This window comes from Lontra canadensis, unplaced genomic scaffold (assembly GCF_010015895.1).
Source record: "Lontra canadensis isolate GAN:19392208 unplaced genomic scaffold, GSC_riverotter_1.0 scaffold82, whole genome shotgun sequence".
Classification (NCBI taxonomy): domain Eukaryota; kingdom Metazoa; phylum Chordata; class Mammalia; order Carnivora; family Mustelidae; genus Lontra; species Lontra canadensis.
Genome location: NW_022631076.1, coordinates 8,214,029 through 8,235,498, shown reverse-complemented (window position 1 = coordinate 8,235,498; position 21,470 = coordinate 8,214,029). Strand labels below are relative to the sequence as shown.

Genomic DNA, 21,470 nt, shown 5'->3' with positions numbered 1-21,470 from the left:
CAACTCCCCTTTTCCTGCCTCCTCTGCTCACTTTTGTCCATTTCTTTTGATCCTGGTTTCGTATGCTGGGATCACAGTGCATTGGCTGGCTAAGGAGGCATTGAGAAAGTGTTGTATCTCCTCAAGGTGTTCCCCACGGTGGGTAATGGGAGAAACGGTCACCGTCCTTCTGAGTCATCGGGATGTGGCTACAGTCACACTTACAATTCTATTGCTACAGCATTCGGGGCGTGGAAAATTTCCTCACGTGTGTTGTTACAACATTACAGTTAACTCCTGCAAGGTCTCCCAAGTAATAGGGGACATTTGTGATCCATTAAACATAACCAAGATATCCACTGATCTATTTGAAAAAATTGGTAATTGGGGATCTTATCTAATCTATCATAATTTGGAGCCTAACTTGTTTCATGTTTCTCCTTTTGCACGTGCTGATGCATGTACCATTTGCTGGCCATCGTGCCCCCCTGGAACCATACTGTAAGCCCCTGGACCGACTCCTGGATTGATTCTAACTGCCTCACAGCCCACCGCTCCGTTTCAGCAGGAAGCAGCCAGAGTGGTCACGGCTCCCGTCCCTGACAGCAGTCCTTACTATTCCAGGGGGAGGGAGGAGGGAGGATCAGGTGGGGCTAGGTAGGGAGAGATAGAAAGGGGGCTATGTGATCAGGCTCACAGAAATCCCAAAAAAGTGGAGGTGTGGGGAAACCAGAGAGAAGAGGATAAACCGGATCACCCTCCCCTAAGTGTGTGAGGTGGGTAGTGTCTCTACGATAATCACCTGTGACCAACAAAGAATAACCAGGTCCTAAAAAGGAAGTAAGCCATGGAAGGTGTTATCAATAGAGATGTTAAAAGGATTTAAGTTCCCTGGTTAGCTTTCTAGAAAAGACAAACCCTAAAGGGCCTCATTGGCAACCCTGTTAGGACCCCTCTCACTCTTGAGAGCTTTTTCTGTATCTTCACTTAACAAACTTCTATCACTTTAGTAAAAAATAATTTTTTTTTTCTTTAAGGCATTCAGCCAAATCACTTAAGGCTCAGCTTCAGGAAGCTCCTCTTAAAAAAAAATATGCCACAATCTCAAGACAGATTTAAATAATCACTTCCCTAATACATTTTCTTTCCTTTAAAGCATATACCTAAGGGGAAATGTTATGAGTCTTAGAGGCAAGACTGAGAGCTCAAATTGTTTTCTTAAAATAATATTTCTTAGTTTAGTTCATGGGTGGGGTTGATATTCTGCTGACTTTTTAATTCCACTTGGCGCTCTAGTTCAGTGATGTGCTAGTGGCAAATACGACATCTAAAATCCAAGCAGAGATTATAAAAGTTCAGTCTTTTGTGTATACAGCTAAGTTATTTATGGGTGATACAGTTAGTACTTACCCAAATGGAAAGCCTTAGGATGTAAGGTCTTTTGGCTTAGAATATAACCAGTGATTTATTAATACAGAGAAGCAAAATTAAACTCTAAACTTTGATTTCCTTTATTAGTTTTCGGTGAGAGCTTTATAAAATTGATCCTAGTTTTGGACCAGGACTTTATAAAATTGATTAATGTTTTAAAACTCACCTGGATTGTTCGTATAAAGGCCACGGTTACCCGTTCTTCAAATTCATTCAGGGGAGTATAAAGGTTTAAAATTTTGACAATCTGTTGGAATAAAAACAAAAGCTTAGCACAGACCTAAAGGAACATATGACAACTTTTGGATTTCAAAGAATATAGGACACTCACAAGAGTATACTATTCTTTACACAGGACCCATACCTTGGAGCGGGAGTGAAATTGAGGAGAGGAGCCTACAATTTGTAAACTACAGACCAGAGGCTTCGTCTACTAGACCTGAGCCCTCTTACTCCTGTCTCCATCACGCTTCCCTACCCCCGCTCCTGGCTTAAAAGATAATGGTTCTAAACAGTGTGGAGATTCCTCAAGAAATTAAAAATAGAGCTTCCCGATGACCCTGCAATTGCACTACCGGGTATTTACCCCAAAGATACAGATGTAGTGAAAAGGGCCATCTGTACCCCAGTGTTTATAGTAGCAATGGCCACGGTTGCCAAACTGTGGAAAGAACCAAGATGCCCTTCAACGGACGAATGGATAAGGAAGATGTGGTCCATGTGCACTATGGAGTATTATGCCTCCATCAGAAAGGATGAATACCCAACTTTTATAGCAACATGGATGGGACTGGAAGAGATTATGCTGAGTGAAGTAAGTCAAGCAGAGAGAGTCAATTATCATATGGTTTCACTTACTTGTGGAACATAACAACATGGAGGACAAGGGGAGATGGAGAGGAGAAGGGAGTTGAGGGAAATTGGAAGGGGAGGTGAACCATGAGAGACTATGGACTCTGAAAAACAATCTGAGGGTTTTGAAGGGGTCAGGGGGTGGGAGGTTGGGGGAACCAGGTGCTGGGTATTAGAGAGGGCACGAATTGCATGGAGCACTGAGTGTGGTGCAAAAACAATGAATACTGTTACGCTGAAAAGAAATAAAAAATTAAAAAAAAAAGAGATAATGGTTCTAGGAAACCTGCCTGAAACTCTCAGCCTCTTACCTACTAGTCATTTAAAGATTTCTTAAAGAGTACTGGAGATCTTAGATAATGAAAGTGTTGTTTTTACCACACCTCCCTATCTCCTCCCACCCCCCAAATCACTTAAAAAAAGGAACAATTTTTCCTAATTGAACAGAGAGGATAATCTTCTGTCTGCCTGCCGACTGTTGGGTGGAAGTAGCCTGCCCAAATGCAAAGTGAGGCCGGCTGAACTCTAGAAGTAAACTTCGGAAAGCAAAATATATTTAAAAGGGGGATAAAGTTGGCAAACTTGCAGTATGTCTATAGAAAGAAGCACTTCTCGGAAGAGTTTGTCATTTCATCTTATAGTGGTTAGTGGGGAGGTAAGGAAAGGTATATTTACAACACTGAGTTTGGATTTTGTTCTTTAGGTGCTCGACAGGGAGAAGAAGGTGTATGATCTAACTTAGAAAGTCGGATTTGGGAGCACCTGGGTGGCTCAGTGATTAAGTGTCTGCTTTCGCTTCAGGTCATGGTCCTGGGATCAGGTCCTGCATCAGGGTCCCTGCTCATCGGGGAAACTGCTTCTTCCTCTCCCTCTGCCCTTCCCCCTGCTTGCGTTTTCTGTTAAATAACTAAATAAATAAATAAAAACTTAAAAAAAAAAAGAAGAAAGAAAGCCTGATTTCCTTGTGATGGTCTCATTTTGTGAGGCCGCTTTGTGCTGGCCCATTTCTAAACAGGCATACTCATGGTGGAGGGCAAGCCATCCCAGGTGTGGGCAGCATTTATCTTCTGACAGTCTGGTCACATCTCTGCAACTGAGCCCTAGTAGGAATACAGTTTACTGGGGGACGGCAGGGAGGAGAGGCACATTCTAATGCCTCTAGCTTCTCAATGACTGTTTAAAACAATGTCAATGGCTTCTCTTTTTTTTTTTTTTTTTTTAAGATTTTATTTATTTGTCAGAGAGAGATCACAAGTAGGCAGAGAGGCAGGCAGAGAGAGAGGAAGAAGTAGGTTTCCTGCTGGCTCATCCCAGGACCCTGAGATAATGACCTGAGTGGAAGGCAGAGGCTTAACCCACTGAGCCACCCAGGCACCATAATGTCAATGGATTCTAAGTGAAAACATGGCCACAATGAAAGTATATAGTTGTAAAGAAAATGATTTATTTAATGCCAAAGGCATGATGCTGCCCATTTCTGAACAAAATTCTAAAATTTCTAGTTAGAAACATTCTAGAACTGATTATGTTTAAAAAATGTTTCTACCTTAAAAACAAACCAACATGGGGCACCTGTGTGGCTCAGTCAGTTAAGTGCCTGCCTTTGGCTCAGGTCATAATCCCAGGGTCCTGGGATCTAACCCTACATCAGGCTCTCTGCTCAGCAGGGAGTCTGCTTCCTCTTCTCTCTCTGCCTAGATGATCTCTATCTGTCAAATAAATAAATAAAATCTTAAAAAAAAAAAAACAAAAAAAACCCAACCAGGTGTGCCTGGGTGGCTTAGTCGGTTAAACGTCTGACTCTTGGTTTCGGCTCAGGTCATGACCTCAGGGTCGTGAGATCGAGCCCCATGTGGGGCTCTGCATGGAGCCTGTTTCAGATTCTCTTTCCCTCGATGCCTCTGCCCTTTCCCCTCCCCCTAACCGCTCCTGTGCGTGTGCACTCTAAAAACAAAAATACATTTTTACCCAAGCTTAATGTTTTTTGTGTTTACTACCTTATCTTTCTATGTGAGCAAGGGGGCCCAGAATGTTACTGGGGGAATGGTGGCATCTTGTCCCAGAGACCAAGGCGGTCTTTGGTTCCCCCAGGAACATTCCATCTGCGACAGCTTCTATTGTGTCACTGGCGGCTAGGAAGGCTGTGCTTGTACCCCCCAACACAGAGAAGCCTTCCCCTTGGATGGGGAGGCGGGCCGGCTGGCTGCTGGGGCGTACCTGCTGCGTGCTGAGAGAGGTGCACAGGGAGCAGATGGCCTCCGCGTCCTCCGAGGTTTTCTTCTTCAGTTGCAGGAGCTGGGCTGCTTGGATCAGGGGTTCCATGGTCTGGACGGCTCCACTCTGGTGAAGGTTCCTTCCCCGAAGCCACTCTTCAAGCTGGCTTATGTTGTACCTTAGACACAGGTCAAAGGGAGCCGAGTTAGGCCAGACTCCTAAGGCCCGGGGGCGAGCACACCTGGCGTGCCTGTGGTACCACCCAGTTGCAAACAGTGGGATCGTTTTCACCCTCACCAGCTCACACGGAGCAAATCTTGAAGAGCACTTTGCTGAATGAATACAGCGACGAATGGGTGTTTAAAATCAAGCAAAGCTGAGGGACATGAAGTGTTTGTGTATTTGATCTACTGAACTGAAGCGATTGGTACTTCACCTTCACAAACATAGTTCTACGTGGGCCTTCTCGAGTCTCTAACCTCGCCGAGGTTTCCCCCTGACCTACCCACACTGTCTTTACAGTCTTTAGAGTGCGTCAGCGTCGTTAAAGCTCTGAACTCATTTGTTTCCCAGGTTACCGTCTCGGTGTGGAATTCCACCAACAAACGAGCAGGCAATGGAACTGTGTCTCGCACTGTGACAAGGACCGGCAGCGAGTTCTGGATGTCACTGTCAGAGACAAAGGCCCCGGGCTCCGACTCTAGCCTGCGGGGGAGGGCCCCTCCGGCCACGAGGCTCGGGCAGGGCGCCCCGCTCCTACCTGAGCTGCATGCCGGTGCTCCACGAGCAGACGTCCTTCCGCAGCAGCAGGTTGTTGAGGGTCACGGCGTTGATCATGTAGAACAGCTGCCTGAACACCTGCAGGATGATCTCAGGGTCCAAGCCCTGGTCTCGCATGACCGTGTGGAAGGAAGTCATCTGGCGGATGACGGCTTCCAGGCCGTAGGAGTTGTCCCCATCTACCATGCTGGAGGAGCGCTTCCGGTAGCCAGTTGGCTTCACACCAGAGAGACCCTGAATGCTCTCATTTTCCAACATGGCGGAGACTGAAAGAAAAGCATGGTTGGAGAAGCTGGCGTGTTCCCCACGAAAGATCTGTTCTTGGACCAGTAAGATCATTCAGCGCCTTCGGCTTTGGCGATGGCATCATCCACCGGCATACAATGTTGATGTGCTCAGAAACTCACAGCATTGAGCATCGGATTGCTAATGTGTTGGAATCTATACGGAATGAGGTTTGCCTATAGAAATCTTGGACCAAATTTGTGCTTAAATTCATTAGTGATGGGACAAAGATAATGGGCACGTACCAACTCAGTTCTGTACTGGTTTCTGCGCTAAGTACAAGTTTGAGAATTGAGCATCTTGGGTATAGTACCGGCCTAGCCCTTGACTTGGCCTTGGACCCTGAGATCATCCTACTCGTTTTCAAAAAGCGCTTTTCCATGAGGCACTGACCATATAAATCTCAGGTTAGCTGGTCTTATTACACTTTCTACCCAGTGTTTAACCATGTGTCTGGGGCTTTATACTTGGTATTTCTTTCCATCTCCCAACAAGCCATTTCCTGGTGACAAAACTGAGGCACACGAAAGTTAAAATTACTTGCCCAAGGTCAACCACTAGGAGTCAGCAGGACCAGGATTTGAACCCAGGTGTGTCCAACTCCAGAATTGTTGCTATTAGTCATCACATGATTCAGAATCACGAAGCACCCCCAGTGTTCTCTACGCCCTGTGCCTCATAAGAAGGTTCTCAGGGATAACAATGTGGAACGACCCTTATGCTAGATAAGGTTCTGGATGGCATGGAGTGCTCTGTCCAACTTGGAATCTACATACAACCTATCTGTGTTGTAAGAACCCAGGGGAAAGCTTTACAACACAGTCACAAGGGACAATTTCCTCCCCAGCCTTCTTGGAGCATCCTGAGTGATGTGTGGATGTGTCATTCCTGACTCAAAAAACAACAGGCCTCTCATGTTTCAATTCTGATTTATTGCTAAGTGCCCAAGTCTACTGCTTTGGACAGAGTGTTCTGTAAGTACTTACTGTATGAGTACTTGCCACTGTGTTTCTTCATGTGCACCTGCTTAATGCTTTTATTTTTTTCATGAATAAAGTACACATATGGGCATGAGGATTATATTTTTTACTCTATATGCAATGATAACCTTTTGGATTTATACTTAGTACTTATGGAAGACTTCATAGCTCTTCCTGAGTACACAGCACACACCTCCTTACTGCCTTCAGCGGGAAGGTTCTAGTTTTCTGGAAGCCACACCTAAGGTACAGGCTTCCCTGACAGCAGGTGGTGTTCACCATTATTTCTGACCCCACAGTGAGTGCTGGAGATCTGCTGCTGCCAGCTTACCTATCATAGGCTGCAACACACCCTCGGCGATTTTAATGAGCTGCTGGTAGATCTGAATGGAAAGGTCACTCAGCACCTGGCGGTATTCGGTGAGGTCAAAGTTCTTAAGACAGTGCTCATTCTGCTTGGGCGTATTCTGAGTCATGAAGCCCTGCAGAGAGAAAGGGCATTTGAAGGAGGCTGGGCGGTCTGCCGGGGCTCAGCAGGACTTCCAGGTCTCCGTCTCGTCCTTGACACCCTATCTGTGGAGCTCCACCAGCCTCTGCTAACATGATGGTCCACAAGAGCCTGTCAGTTCCTTGAGGCCTCAGTGGGGGGCCCTTGAATCTGAAGGCAGAGCAAAACCTCAGCATGATAGAGAAGTCGGAGCTGTTTGAATTAAAAGGCCCAAATCACTTAGTCCACATCTTGAGGTGATTTCCCTGCAGCAGCAGACCCAGCTTGGTAGCAGGTCCAGGGAAAGAGGCATCCGACCTGAGTCTCTGTCCATCTCTCCTAACAGGCCAGGATACCTTACAGTGTGAAATGCACAGCCATGGAAGGAGTACGGCCGGGTAAGATGATGCTTTGGGAAATTTTACATGGATTCTATTGTTGGATATCAGAATTAATAGACAAACGGAAATGATCTCACAGCTACAGCACCTTGTCCCCTTAGCTTTCTACACGAACAAGAGGAAATAACGTTGTCGAGAGTTGCTAGTATCAAGAGGAGTCGGGGGACCCAACAGCCCTTTGTATTCAGGCCGAGGTACACCAAGGGCAGCCAGAAAGATCAAGTCTTCCAAAGAGTGACCATCCCCAGCAAAGTCTCTCAAACCACATCCCATTACAAAGCATTTTTAAATAAAAACTAAAAAGCAGGTGAAAGAAGGAATCACTGTGACAGCTAAGATACATATTTTTCTCCATCTTTATTTACACTACACCTATCTGGCTATACTGTGCTTCGGGTCTTATGCCCCCCCAATATATTATTTTTAATAAAAATGAAAAAGGAAGGGCAGAAAGGAAAAGTGGAGGCACCCCCCACACCCCCCGCCAGGAGCCTGGGAGTGGTGTCTGGGGTGAGGCGGAATTTTTACTGGAGAAGCCAGAGTGAAGACATGGCCTGGGTCACTGAGCTACGGGGCTAAATGCAGAGCATGGGCACAGTTCTTTCAGGGACCAGTATTGGGAATGGTGGGTTCCAGATGAAGCTGGGCTCTCGAGGGTCAGAGCATGATAGGAAATAATGCAATCAGTTGGGCTGCAGGTCAAGGAATCAAATTTGGTTAGAAGTAAGAAGTTGGGCCTCCAGGTCAAGGTGTAAAAATGTGGTCTCATCACATTGTGCCCCTTCTCGGCGTCTGCCTTAAAATGGACAAACTACTGGTTGGTTTAAAAGACAGTCTCACGCATCAGACAACTGACCAGGCTTTCTTCCGGCGTTCAAGGAAACAGGGTTCTTCCACGGATGCTTCCGAAATTTAAGGTCACAGGGCTCTCCCTGGAGAGTCCCAGGAGTTCTCAGATAAAGGATGGGTCACGTAAACTCATTTCCCCACCATTCTACTTATTTGATTCCAGGTGCTTTCTGGGGCTGCTGGGATCCTCAAGGCCACCTAGAGGACAGGTGTGCTGTGGCCTGCCTATCCCTGAGTCTAGCTACCAGGTGGAGGAAGGTGTGCCCTGAGCCTGAGGTCCCAGAGGGCGCTGGACAGACCTGACATGCTCTCCTCAGGGTAGAACCGCATTTGGACAGAGCAGGGCTGCCCTCCATGACAACCCAGTCTCTGAGCTGACATCTGCTCTGAAGCAGGACACACATTGCTCTGTCCAAGGAAGCGAGAGCCTGGTGGGGGATCTGGGGTGCTTTAATGGTTTTTGAGTGCCCTTTAGGCGTTGGGTTATCTCAGCACGCACCTCATCCCCGCTGTACTGCTTCAAGCAGTGAAGGAGGCGGCAGGTGTTGGATAACCAGAATGATGTCATCTCGAAGTCCTCGTTGTGCTTCTGTGGAAAGAAAAAGACATCCCTCGTTAGTAGGGGCTCCCATCTGGTTAAACACTCACCTGCAACCTGTCTTTCCAGGTTTCTAGAATTACTCAGCATGCCCCCAAGCAGACACGATGGCCCATCACGAAGAGGAGATCCACTGTCCAGGGGCTGTGTTACCATTCCTCCACTGCTGGGAGGGGCACAGAGGCCCCCACCCTGGTTTCCTGAGCAGTGGTGCACCCCTGTGCAGCCCCGGGCTGTATGCTGAGCTCTGGACAGCCGGCCCCGGCAGGCTCCAAACCATCAGCGATCCAACCCAGGAGATGGGAGGAGCACGCCAGTGAACTATTCTGGCACTCCATTTATTGAGAGAGCAGATGTCCAATGGGTTCAACCCTCTGGAAAATGACTATAAAGCGTAACTTGGTGAAAAAGGCTGTTGCACAGCCCAAAGAGCTGAGACACAGCTTCTGCCCTAAGGCCGATGACTGCACAGAGTTCGTTTTGTCCCGTAACACCGCCCCTGTTTAAACGTCAGAGATGGGAGCTTCGATGGCAATAAAACAAGGGGGTCGGATGGAGAGTGATGGGTAGGGCTGGGCATGCCGGTGGAGCCTGGTGATGAGGGAGGGTTTTCCTGAGGCAGTGACCTCTCAAGTCAGCCTTCGACTTGCCCAGACCAGCACAAGCGTCTGGACGAGCTCGAGTGAGGGGTCGAGGCAGGAGACTCAGACCCAAGAGTTACCAGCATGTCCGTTCAGAGCCAGGAGCGGATAAAATTGGGCAGGAGGTGCGGTAACTGAGACACAGCTGGCGCGAAGCCAGAAGCTACAGGCTGGTGCGACACACTCCCAGAAGGGTGGGGGGCAAGTGACAGCGGTCTAGACTCCGTGCTTCTGCCACACGGCAGAGTGTGGTCTCAGACCGGAGGGCAGTCTCAGAGCAATGCCGCTTGGGGTGTGGGCCTGTGCCGAGGCACAACTCTCTCTCACGGAGGGCTGATCTCCCTCAAAAAGCTTACCTCTCCCCATAGCTTCTATGTGGCCCGGCCTCTCCCCTCCCTGCAGGCCGGCCTCCTTCTGCAGAGGCTGTCACTACACTGGTAAGGGGCCTCGTGCCTTTAGGTGGAGTTCCTCCAGTGAGGGCCCCAAAAGCAGCCCTGTCCCAGCCCGGGGCCTCCACACTTCGGAACCTGATAAATGTTTATACCTTCCTTGGGCCACTGCCCTGCCTGCGTAGCAGGCACCCAGCTCCTCGGAAAGGTCTGGGAGGAAGTCTCTATTCAGGTTGTGTTCCTGCATGGCACTGTAGGGCAGGGTCAGCCTGCCCTGGAGTGGAGCACAGCATCCTCCTGGCACCACAGGTCAAGGCTTTTGAAAGCCCCAGGGTTCCCTGGAGGCGGCTGGACAGCAACACTGGATTTCTGGGCGTCCCACCGTTTCTGAGCCTGCGCATCCTGGCTCCGCGGGCGAGCTGCGTGGCTATCATCCGCCTTCAGAGCTGGAGACGCGAGGAAAGCCCAGACAGGGCGGAGCTATGGGGAGCCGTGGGCTCCGTCCCATGGGCGTCCCTCAGTCCGCTGCCAACCACCACCTCTGGCCCGGGGCACCTACCTTCAGGACTTTCTTAATGCCGTTGATGGTGGAGGTCAGCAAGGAGTGCACTTTGACGTCATCGTTGACGTAATCGGCGTGCCTGATGCACATGTAGAGGACGTAGGCAGGAAGGCAGGGCACGGTGCCCGCCAGCGTCTGCGGCTTCAGCTCTGACAGCAACAAACACCAAGAGTTAGACTCTAGCAGATGCCTGGGGCTCTGAGAACCTGCTCAGACATATTTTCTTTCCTCTTTTTCTTTTTTTTTTTTTTTTTTAAAGATTTTATTTATTTATTTGAGGGAGAGAATGAGCAAGAGGGCACACAAACTGGGGTAGAAGCAGAGGGAGAGAGAGACCCGGACTCCTTGCTGAGCAGGGAGCCTGACACGGGGCTTGATCCCAGGACCTTGAGATCATGACCTGAGATGAAGGCAGATGCTTAGCTGACTGAGGCACCTAGGTGGCCCTGAAATAGAAGTATTTTCAATATTTTCCTGGAGCTCCTCTAAGAGTAACCTTTCAAGGGGCCGTGTGGCTGGAGGAGGACTAGGGGAGAAGCTGTCAGGGATACACAGACACCTTCTGACCCCGAGTACTAGTTTCAGAAACTAGTTAAAAGCCCCAAACTCACAAAAGCACATTCCTCATTGTTTGGACCAGAACAATAAGACAGGCTCCTAATGCCTGGTCCTTAGAACATGAAGGACAAGAGCCCACAGGTAGCAGCTCTCTGCCGGGTTTCCACACAGAGGCCCGGGCCCGGGGCCAGCCGCAGGGAGGAGATGGCTCCCCAGCCAGTGAGGGAGCTCGGGGCGCTCCCTGCTGCGGGCACCCCGGACTCTCCCACAGCGGACGGCGAGAGCAGGTCCCGGGAGAAGCTGGCAGACCGCAAATTCCCAAAGCCAGAGCCCGCGCGCCGGGGCCCGGAAGGCCACAGGGACCTTTAGCCCACTTAACGTCCGTTTGGAAACTATGTACTTCGCAGCAGCTGCCTAGACCTCCTCAGAGCCAGGAATAGATCAAGTCGGCTGCTGAGTGGCCACGGCCATTTCCCCACCCCCCGAGGGCCACAGTGTGACACTGGTCTCGCCAGCCTCTCCACTGACGGGTGGCCTGAACTGCGTACAGCTTGTCCTGTCTTGGGCTGTCCTATCATGACCTGAGTCCCATGTCCTATAGACTCACGTGGTCTGCCCAGCTAAGTGTTAGCGTCTGGGGCAGGACCAACGGCTCGACACGTCTCTATCCTCCACAGCAACCAGCCCGTGCCAGGGACCTAGGAGGAGGTCAGACGGAGTCTTGGCATTTGTTTGGCTGACGAGAGGGAAGGGGACTGGGTGTGACATGCAGGCAGCTTAGGGAGAAATGGCCTCGTCTGGGGCTGCCTGAGCCGGGACAGTGGGGAGGAGCCACCGTCTGCTGGCACAAGCAGTCCCGTTAGTTTTGGACTCTATTGTTGGGAACTTTGACTTTCATTCCCCAGAGATGAAAGGCTCATTCCTAGCAGCTTTAGAATCAGATGCAGCCTGCTGAAGGAAGAGGGGCTTCCCATCAGATTGCAGGGCAGCTGTAGGGGGAATTAGCCTTTAGAAAAAGAGCCAAAGCACTCAGTCGCTGGAAATACCCAACGCAAAGAACAGTGGGAAAAATCTGCCCTAGACTAGAGTCATCCCAGCTTCCACAGCCCTCGGCCCTCAGCAAGCTGCTCAGCAGGGTGGGACTTCGGCAAACTCATATTTCTCTAAAACAACCCCGACCTCCTAGTTGACCGTCCAGTGCCCCTGCAAAAAGCAACCACTTCATATTCGTCACACTGAGAAGAGTCTGTGACTTCAGCATAGCACTTTCTCCGGTCATATTTCCCATCTATTGTATTTCCCACGTCCGCATTTTATGGAACACCTAAGGCTCCAAGTAGAGGAGCTTGTGGTTCAGGGTCCAGAGGACCGTCTACCCAAGATTCTTCCCTTTTTTCACCCAGGACTCTCTCCTCCAAGCCTCCTCCCCCTACTCGGCAGGCAGCTGCTGGACTGGGCTGGGCAGAAAGGCAGGCCTGGGGAAGCCAGGTGGAGCAGGACGAGAGGGGAGGGAGCCGGGCCACGTGGCAAACCAGGCTGTGGCTCGGGGTGGCAAGGAGAGCTGTACCCAAGAGCCTGGCATGTGGTCCCCATAGCATCATAGCATGAGCATGGCCTGGCGGCAGGGGGGGGGGGGGGGGTGGGGGGGGGGTAGAGGAGAGGCGGCGGGAAGGGAGGGTGACAGAGAGCCAAGGATGGGTGGGAGGTGGCGGGGCGCAGAGTGGGGGGTGGGTTATGCTGGGTTGGCCATGCAGTTGGGGAAGGAGCTGTGTGGGGGTGGGATGCCACAGAGGGTCCCAACCTGTCACCAGGTTCCGAATGAGAAGGGCCTCGTCTTCCTTGTGGTACTCCAGCATGCCCTGGAAGTCCTTCTCCTTCCGTTGGACGGTGACCTGCCTGTTGAGCTCATGTCGCTTCTGCTCACTCTGGGCCAGTGCCTGGGTGGCTGGACAGGAAAGAGACAGGGAGCATGAAGAGAGAGCTCCAGGCTGCAGGCCCAAGAGGCGGGGGTGCCTTAGGTCAGTGGTGCTTTGCTCTGGGGATCCAGCATTCTAGGTTCTCTGAGCTCCCACACCCCTCATGTGATCTGTCCTTGCAGCCCAGACCACACTCCAAGGAGCTTAGCACCAGGCACTGGGGGCCCCCCTAGGATAAGAATTCAGAATGAATGAATGACAGGTCTTCAAGACTGAATGAGAGAGAGAAGCCTGAAACCTGAGAGGCCAGGAGAAGGAGAACTCAAAGAGAGCAGAGAGATTCAGGGATGGAGAGGGGCTAAGCAGAACACATAGCCTCTCCTCCCAGATCCTCCTCTAAAGCAGCAGGTGGACATAACCAGGTGAGTAAGCAAATGACACCCGTGCTGGGTGCTGTGCCCAGAGGCACTTGGTATTAGGACGAGAGATGGGACTCAACCCTGGGGACACAGCTCTTGAGATGAGAGTAAAAGGATGGGGGCGGGGATCCAGGCGGTGGGGGGACCCAGAGAGGATTCCACGCCAGCTGTCATGTGTCAAGAAGGACTGGGGCTGACAGATTTATAGCAAGGAGTCAGAGAAAGCACATTCTGGATGTTTCTGGAAGAAAATCTAAAACTGCCTGACCTCTCTGGGCCAGATTCCAGGTTAGAAATTTAATCACAGCACTGACCCTGTTCCTTCCTGACTACCTGTCACATGGAGTGAGGCCCCTGTGGTTGGGGTCTGTGTGTTATGTAGCATTTTTCCCCACACCAGAAAGCTTCGCCTCCCAGCTCCCTTGAGGGCAGGGCCGCAGGGCCACGGTCTCAGTGCAGAGCTCAGAGGAAGCACCCAAACACCTGCTGGCTGACTGATCTTCGTCCAGATTCCGGCCACCTGAGAACAGGTGAGCCTGTGGGTTCTGACTTGGTCCATCCCACGGCTGGACTGGGCACAGGCACCAGAGGACGGGGGAAGCAGGAAGAGCCTGCAGACGGAAGTGGGCCATCTGTTCCCTTCCCTCACTCGTGACTGAGCGCACACACACACCCTCTCTCTCTTTCTCACAGGCCTTACCTTCTAGGTCCTGGACCTTCTTCATGTAAATTTTCAGTTGTTTCTTGAGCTTCCTTTCATTCTTTTCCAGCTTTTCTACCAGTTCTTTAAGGTCCTAAAATCAGAGGGAAGCAGTGTGAGAACAGACTTAACCCAGCCCTGGAGGGCAGGGGCTAGAATCCTGGGGCTCAGGATGGCCCTCGGTGGCCACCAACCCCAGTCCTAAACCCTTGCTGAAGGGTGGTTTCTAGATTCTGTTCCTGCTATGGGGCCAAGGATGCAAACCCAGCCCATTTAGCTCAAGGCCATTGCTGGCTCCAACTGTTTCCAGAACGTGACTTTCCAGAGTGTGATCCGATGGGCAACATCACTCACCAGGTTCTCGTTGGTCAGCCGGGAGATCTCCTGCTGGACACCAAACTCCACCTGGGCCTCCGGGGCCAGCAGCAGCGTCTGGCAGAAGGTCTGCTGCTGCTTGTCCAGCTCCTCCTTCAGGGCTTCCACCTGCGCCTTGAGGCCCTCCACCTCCTCCTCGTGCTCACGGCTCTGTGCCTGCAGCTGTGCCTCCAGCAGCCTGCACCAGGGCGAGGGGGGCCGGTGACCGTGGGGCTCAGGTCGGTGCCCCACGTGAGGGGCCACAGACGGACACGCAACGGGGAGCAGCCAAGCACACAGCAGCAGCAACTGCACAAACCCAACGGGGAAGACGCCGAGGGGAACAGTCTGGCAAGCAGCCCAGCCCATCCCGTCCGAGGATGGGAACTCGGGGCCAAACGCGCACCCCTGGTCTGAGGCCTTTTCCTTGCCACCCCCTCCCCCATTGCATTCTTCATCCTACGCAGGCAGTTGGTTTGGGATTGAGAGATTGTCTCCGTGTCAAATTGCCATCCACAGAAATAAATTTCTTACAGCATCATTTACAGAAAAGTATCCACATCTGCGCCAGCTTCTCAAGAATCTCCTTGTTAAGACAAAAGCCTAGTAGACTCAACTAGTGCCTACGTATTTCCTCTATCCTAGATTATCTGCCTGTCTTAGAAAGGCAAAACACGAGCGCCCTCCTTTTTCTCGTCACCACCTCCACTTTGTCTGCGGACATAAATACACAAATTTTTCTCTAGTCAAAACAGAAATTAAGACTCCTGGCGAACCATCTGGGGGAAGGTTTCAGATTAGCTGGTGTCATGAGCAGAAGCAGAACAATCTTGAGAAGATCTGGGCAAGGTTGGCGAGAAGTCTCAGAAGACTCTGAGTCTGAAAGGTCCCCAGACAATTCTGGGAGACACCTGTTCCATCCGTCATGAGAAGGCAAGGGATTCTTGAAGCTTCCCAAGCAGCTTCCTCCTCCTCGGGAAACACCAATGGGAATGAGGTGCTACCTTCTTGGGCTCAAGAGCAAATGTTCTGATTCAGGGTAGTGAACATCACATGAAAGAAAAGTAGGACGTTCTGGATGAAAGGTACACCAAAAGCTGTCTGACAAGACCCACATGCTCGAAAATTCTCTTTGGTCTCTCCCAGGGATGCCAAGACAGTGACCAGAGCTTAGAGTCAGGAACCTGGAAGTGCCTCAGAAATGCCAGTAAGAGTCCCCAGCTGCCCTGGAGACACCTTTTTTGTTTTGTTTTTACAGTTGTGCTAGTTTGGCCACAAGAGAGGAGGGACCAAGTTGCCAAGGGAGCGAGAGATGGGGAGTGTCTGCTGTCAACGCCCCCATGGCTGTGCCCATGTCTTTTGTAGCTCAGTCAGCTCCCAAGTGACACGGGGAGCAATGTCCGACTCCCAGGGGCTTCTCAACAGATTCATACAAGTGAAGAAATGCTGGAAGAATGACTGACTCACCCACGCCACACGCAGCATCATCAGCTGAAAGCACTAATGACGTGAGGGAAGAGCTCTGTGATTAAATTAGCATTTTAGAGGACATAGGATATTTAGAAAGCATCCACTCTTGGCTACAATACACTAAAAGCATCATAAGAAAGTTATAAACGTCTCAAGAGAGAACAGAAACCACTAGGTTCTCGGGACTCCCCCTCAGGATTTGGTTCCTGACTTGTGCTGTGAGTTTGTGCGGGCAGCTTTCTTATTCTCCATCTAGACTGTAGTTGGGTGGCTTCGGTTCTGGGCAAGATAGGAGAATCCCTAGCCAAGCACAGGGCTAGACACACCTCCTCCGAGGCCAAGAGTTCAGAGGTCACAGCCAGTGACGGAGCTGGTTCTAGAAGCCACGTCTCCTGATGGATAGGTCTGAGCTTTCACTTTTGTTAATCCATTCATTTGCTTATTTAAAAAAAAATCCAATCTGCTGATAGAGAGCCACAAGGAATCACCTGGTTTTACACGGGGGTTCCCTCCCCAATAAAACAAACTTCTCGTTGGGACAGGTCTTACTGAATAATGGCCATTATAACAGAAATGTCAGATAATATGGGTCCTGTGCTTACTACGTGCCAGGCACGTGCCAAAATGCTCCACCTGTCTTAACCCTATTCCTTAGAATGACTCCATGAGGCAGGTCCCATTCTGATCCACATCAGAGCAGCGAGGGAAGAGACCGAGGTCCCCTTGTTCACAGGCAGTGGGGCCACTTAGCAACCTAGAGCCAGGAGGCACGCTGCCTCAAGGACCAGCTGATCTGGACTTTCTTCTCCCAAGAACAGATTCTTGTTGCTGTAATGGGCCCTCCAGCAGGTCATGGGCAGGTAACACTTTGGAGGTACTATGGGAGGGCGTCGGGTTCCCACCCGGCCCCACCACCGCCAGGCCGAGGGGCCTGGGCCAGCATGGACTCCACCGCCAGGGCCTCTTCTGGGACACAAGCCTGTGGACCATCGCCGCTTTGGTTGTTGGGGGGCTCAAATGTGCCAAGCTATGCCACAGACCCGAAGGGCCACACGCAGGCAGCCAAAGTGGGATAGGACCACCACATGGTGTGTGTCTAACCTCCCTTGGTAAACTGCTCACCCACAGCTCAAGGCCAGTGGCTTATTCAGACTCCGGTACCACATGGAGGATTCAGGTTCTAGATCTTCCACTGAAGCGGCAAGTTCCCTGAATCCTGGAAGCATCAGTGTCCTGACCCCAAGAAGGTTCCCCTGAGCCTTCAGCTGCTGTCGCTTAGACCCATATGAGCAGCTCCCCGGGCCTCATAAACACAGAGCCCGGACAGAGAGCACCAGCCAAGTGACCCGAGGGGCAGCCCACGGCACCCCCGAGACTCAGGCCCTGGCCTCCACTCCAGGTGAGAGACAGGTAAGCGTAGACACGAGCAGGCGGGACAGACAGAGCAGGCACAGGCAGGAAGGCGTATGCGTGACCTGGCAACTTGCTTTAGGCCTTGGTAGGCCAAGCCGAGCTCTCCATCTTCATTCAAATATCCCCAATCCTCAGTCTTGCTAGAAATAAAGGACAAAAAACAGGGCATCGAGTGTAGAGGGAAGAGACAGGGAGGAAGAATGTCCAGGAAAGTGAGGCCAAACGTTGGAAACCAAAAAAAAAAAAAAAAAAGGAAAAGCTCGAGAACTCCCAGCTTCCCTTCTTCCTCTGCGATCACCAGCACCTGAGCGCCTAAGAATGTCCCTGTTCCCCAGGCCGGGTCTCAGAAGGGGGTTCGTGCACTCTCATGGGGGATTGTGGATCACGATGGGAGCCAAAGGCTGCACTTGCCCCAATAAATTCTGTGAACAGCAGTGGTTGTCTCCCTCCCCCACCCCCGAAGGATTCAGAAAAGGAAAGAGAATGGGGAGACCTGCAACCAGGGCAGGGAGGCAAGGCCTGCGCTCAGTAGAAGCCCCAGAGGGCCTCCGGGGAGGTGGCATCTGCTGTGCTCTGACCGGGGACACGAGGCTCGGTGACATTGAGGGAGACAGCTCCACCGCTGTCTGCTTTTCAAGGCCGTTCTCCACTTTGTCACTAAGGATACAAAAGCATCAGCTCATCTCACCTCCAGCCCTCACCGCAGTTGCACATAAACCATGAGTAAAAGCCAAGCAGGAGGCCCGCGGAACTTTCTCTGCCCCCACCCCAGGGACTGGGTGGCATCTCTCCTATTCACTCAACCTGGAAAGCAGATGGCCAGCTGCCGTCTCCTTGCAAATCCTTTGACCCTCCCCAGGGGCCCAGTGCCTGCCTATTGCCGGATGAGTCCCTCCTGGAGGTCAGACGCATGCTCCCCATACCCCCAGCCATGCACCTCCCCGAGGCACACACAGGAGATCCTCAAGGGCCTGTGGGAGGGGGCTGTAGGCCGCAGACTGAGCCTCTCCCACCTGCCAGGAGGCTGCCCCCGACTGTGTGTGTGGGGATCCTCCTCCTGCTGGCTGGATCCCAATTTTCCTGGCAGGAATCCTGGAGGAGCCGTAGGCGGTGTGCAAGGATCGGCAACCCTGTCCTCACAGCAGGGAGACAACCTTCACCCGGAGGAGTGGAGCTGCTGTGTTGCTCCTGCTGGGTTCTAGGTGAGGTCTGGGGGAGTAGCTACCCTGTTATCCCCTCCCCTGAGCGCAGCCTCATGAAGGGCGGCCCCAGGCCTTGGCAGGGATCACACAAGCTGCTTCTAGAGGGAAGCCGGTCATGCGGCTCCTAGGTCCCACCCTGAGAAGCTTGAAGGAGAGGGAAGGGGCAGGGACCACCGGGAGCGTGCGGGCTCCACGCCTTCCTTTCAGGGCTGTGCTGCCTCCCGATGGGCAGTGAGCGGATTACTGCCAAGAAGTCCATCGTGGGGGCCTCTCCTCTTTAGGACTCTGGCTCCTCAAATGTCCAGAGCTCTCATGGAGGCCTGGCCTCCCCAGAGACTGCGTTGACTGGAGACTTTGAGCTGTCCCCTCTAGTTCCTAGCACGGAACTCACCTGTGTGTTCCACTTATCCCAGCAAATCCAAAAGGGACCCTGGCCATGTCAAGTGGGAGCTGGCAGCCTAGCGCCCGTCCCTTCTCAGCTCCTACCACATTTAACTAGGGCAGTCAGTAGCCAGTACTTTGCTCACCAGGAACGCGGGACCTTTTCCTTCACCTTGTTTGCCATGAGTGAAGGGACCCCAAGAGGGAGAGGACGTGCCTGGCCCGGACAGCCGCCCACCCTGGCTGGCCCTCCAGATGCCCAGGTGGAGGGAGGGGGCTGCTGGCTCTGGCCGGGAGGGTCACGGTGTTCCTATAGTTCCCGTGATGGCACACGGAGTCCCACCTCTCACCCTCTGGCGGGTGCCTGTGCATTGCTGAGTTACACAGAGAGGAAGTTAGCATTAATCCCTGTTCCGAGGGAGACGCTCTCAGAATTCTTAATTCTGGAACAGGCCGGGCATGATGCACAAAGATAAAAGTAGAGACTGTGCGGGCCAGTCATCACACAGTGCTCAGCAAGTCGGGCACGCCGGCTAATGAAAATGCAGTCAGCCAGCTCAGGTCCGAGCCTTTGTTCCTGGGTGAAAGAGGTCCGGTTCCTCCACGGGGACTCTCTCCCCCCTTCTCGGGCCCTCATGGGGGGAGGCCTGGGAGGGAGCGCCACCTAGTGGCAGGAGAAGGAAAACCCAAACGCCAGCTTACCGGAATTTTTAAAAAATAAAGTACAAGAGGTCAATGAACATATCAACAAACATTCAAGGAGGATGGGCTGGGTACACACCACTGTGCCGAGCTCCATTCCCGGTGAGCCTACAGACACACTTGAGCAACCAGCAGGTAGTCTCCAAGTTGCTCCAAGAAGGCAGCAAGACAGCACAGAGGAACCCGGCTGGAGAACCAGGCACCCCAAAGGCGTGGTCGTGGTTGTCGCCTACATGTCCTGGACCTGTTTCATGTGTAAAATGAAAGTGCCCCTCTGACTTATCTGAGGTTCCTTCTAGATCTTTAATGACATAATCTTGCTCACTGTAAAGCTCATGCAGCCGAAAAGGCGTGGGAGAATATTTGCTTTCTCTCTGTGGACCCTGTCCACAGAGTCCCGTCAGGACTTTGACCCAACCGCCATCCCTCTGTCCCGGCTGGAGGCCCTGCTTCCTTGTGAACGGAAACAGGCAAGGTTCCTAAGAGCACGAAAATGGTCAGTTTCCAGTCTCTAAAAAACTGGAAAATGTCCTGCTCCACGGATGTCCTTATTTCTGTAGCTCACAGCTGGATGTTCTGCCCAACTGCCCAGGATGCTCCCCACAATCTCTGAGAATAGGAGGCCGTAACCCCAGCACCATGAATGAGAGAAATGTCTGAGCTGCAGGCAGGGCCCGGGAAGGTGAATTGTCTTGGGATAAATAGGGCCATGCCTCTGAATTACAGCAGACAGGAACTATGCTGATGGTTTGGGACCCAGTGAATTTTGGGAACACTTATGAGGGAATCATCGCCCCACAGAGTTTCCAGCTGGTAACAGTGACAGTGAGGATTCAAGGAAGGGAGTTGGGGAGGCTGAGTCTCTCTTCTCCCTCCCTCCTTTGCTGTCTGAGCAAGACATCCCACAGCAACTGGGGTTCAGGCCCAAATGAGCCATGAACGCCAAGCCTATCCTAAGAAATGTGCACACACCCTTTTCTGGTTAAACAGGATCTCCCCTGTCCCAAGCAGGCTCCTTGTAATAACCCCGGCTTTGCCTGTCCAACAGGCAAAGCTACCTTTTGTGCCAAGGGCCTCCTGTTGTTTCCTGGAACCTGCTGGGTAGAGGGATGGCAAGGTTTCCTGGGACCCAAGCAGAGGTCCAATAATGCACTCTAAGTTCCTCTTTGCAGTTCCACAGACTTGAGTGGAAATAGCCAGTGGCCAAATGTACACTGTTCCCAGAGCTAGACCTGAGCCCTCACCACACTCCTGCTCCTACCTCACTCTGTGACCTAAGTGCACGCGGGGAGGTGAGCCTAGCCTGTTCTGCTACCCACTTCCCCAGGCCTGCCCCACCAAACCCTCCAGACACCCACCTGTGTCTGCAACAGCCCATCCCCGGGGGCAAGGACTAGCCCTCTCTTTAATTTGATTTTGGCCACAGATGAAATGGTAATAATGTTGCTGATTTCTCTTAGCTCCCAAAACGTGGAAATGAAAGCACTTTCTGGAAGCAGAAGAGCCATCCATCTTCCTGCAGTTCCTTCCCAGAACAGACCCTCATTACTGGCTTCTCTCCCAAAGTGGAGAACAAAGAAAGAGGCACAGTCATAAAGATGAAACAGAACTCTATAAACTCTGGAAGTTAGCACGTGAAAAAAGTTCCAAACTGGGGGACCCTGGACTCTCAGAGGAGCTGTGACTGGGCGTGGGGAATAGCCCTCCAGAAAGCTAAGCAAAATCCATTGCCTGGGAATGTAAGCTTTTTCTAGGTAGAGGACAGATTTTTGTAACCCCTCCACCCCAAAGCATACATGCATTCCTGCAACTTCTGTTCCCACCAGAACACTCCGTTACAGGGAAATCGCAGGCTGGGTCTTCGGAGCTGTCTTATGGGCAGGGGCTGCCCTTGTAAGAACTGATGG

General features: G+C 51.8%; 1 protein-coding gene across 4 annotated transcripts in view; it reads right to left on the bottom strand.

Annotated features, from left to right (window-relative positions):
• Positions 1 to 21,470, bottom strand: part of MYO5B (myosin VB) — a 342,886-nt gene that overhangs the window by 5,079 nt on the left and 316,337 nt on the right. For all 4 annotated transcript variants that reach the window (XM_032882535.1, XM_032882534.1, XM_032882532.1 and 1 more), the window contains exons 30-38: positions 14,396 to 14,594; positions 14,042 to 14,135; positions 12,808 to 12,951; positions 10,446 to 10,597; positions 8,758 to 8,847; positions 6,853 to 7,003; positions 5,237 to 5,522; positions 4,480 to 4,654; positions 1,577 to 1,657 (exon numbers count right to left, since the gene is read on the bottom strand). In XM_032882535.1, coding sequence (XP_032738426.1) covers positions 1,577 to 1,657; positions 4,480 to 4,654; positions 5,237 to 5,522; positions 6,853 to 7,003; positions 8,758 to 8,847; positions 10,446 to 10,597; positions 12,808 to 12,951; positions 14,042 to 14,135; positions 14,396 to 14,594 — 1,372 coding nt within the window. The remainder of the gene's footprint in view (positions 1 to 1,576; positions 1,658 to 4,479; positions 4,655 to 5,236; positions 5,523 to 6,852; positions 7,004 to 8,757; positions 8,848 to 10,445; positions 10,598 to 12,807; positions 12,952 to 14,041; positions 14,136 to 14,395; positions 14,595 to 21,470) is intronic.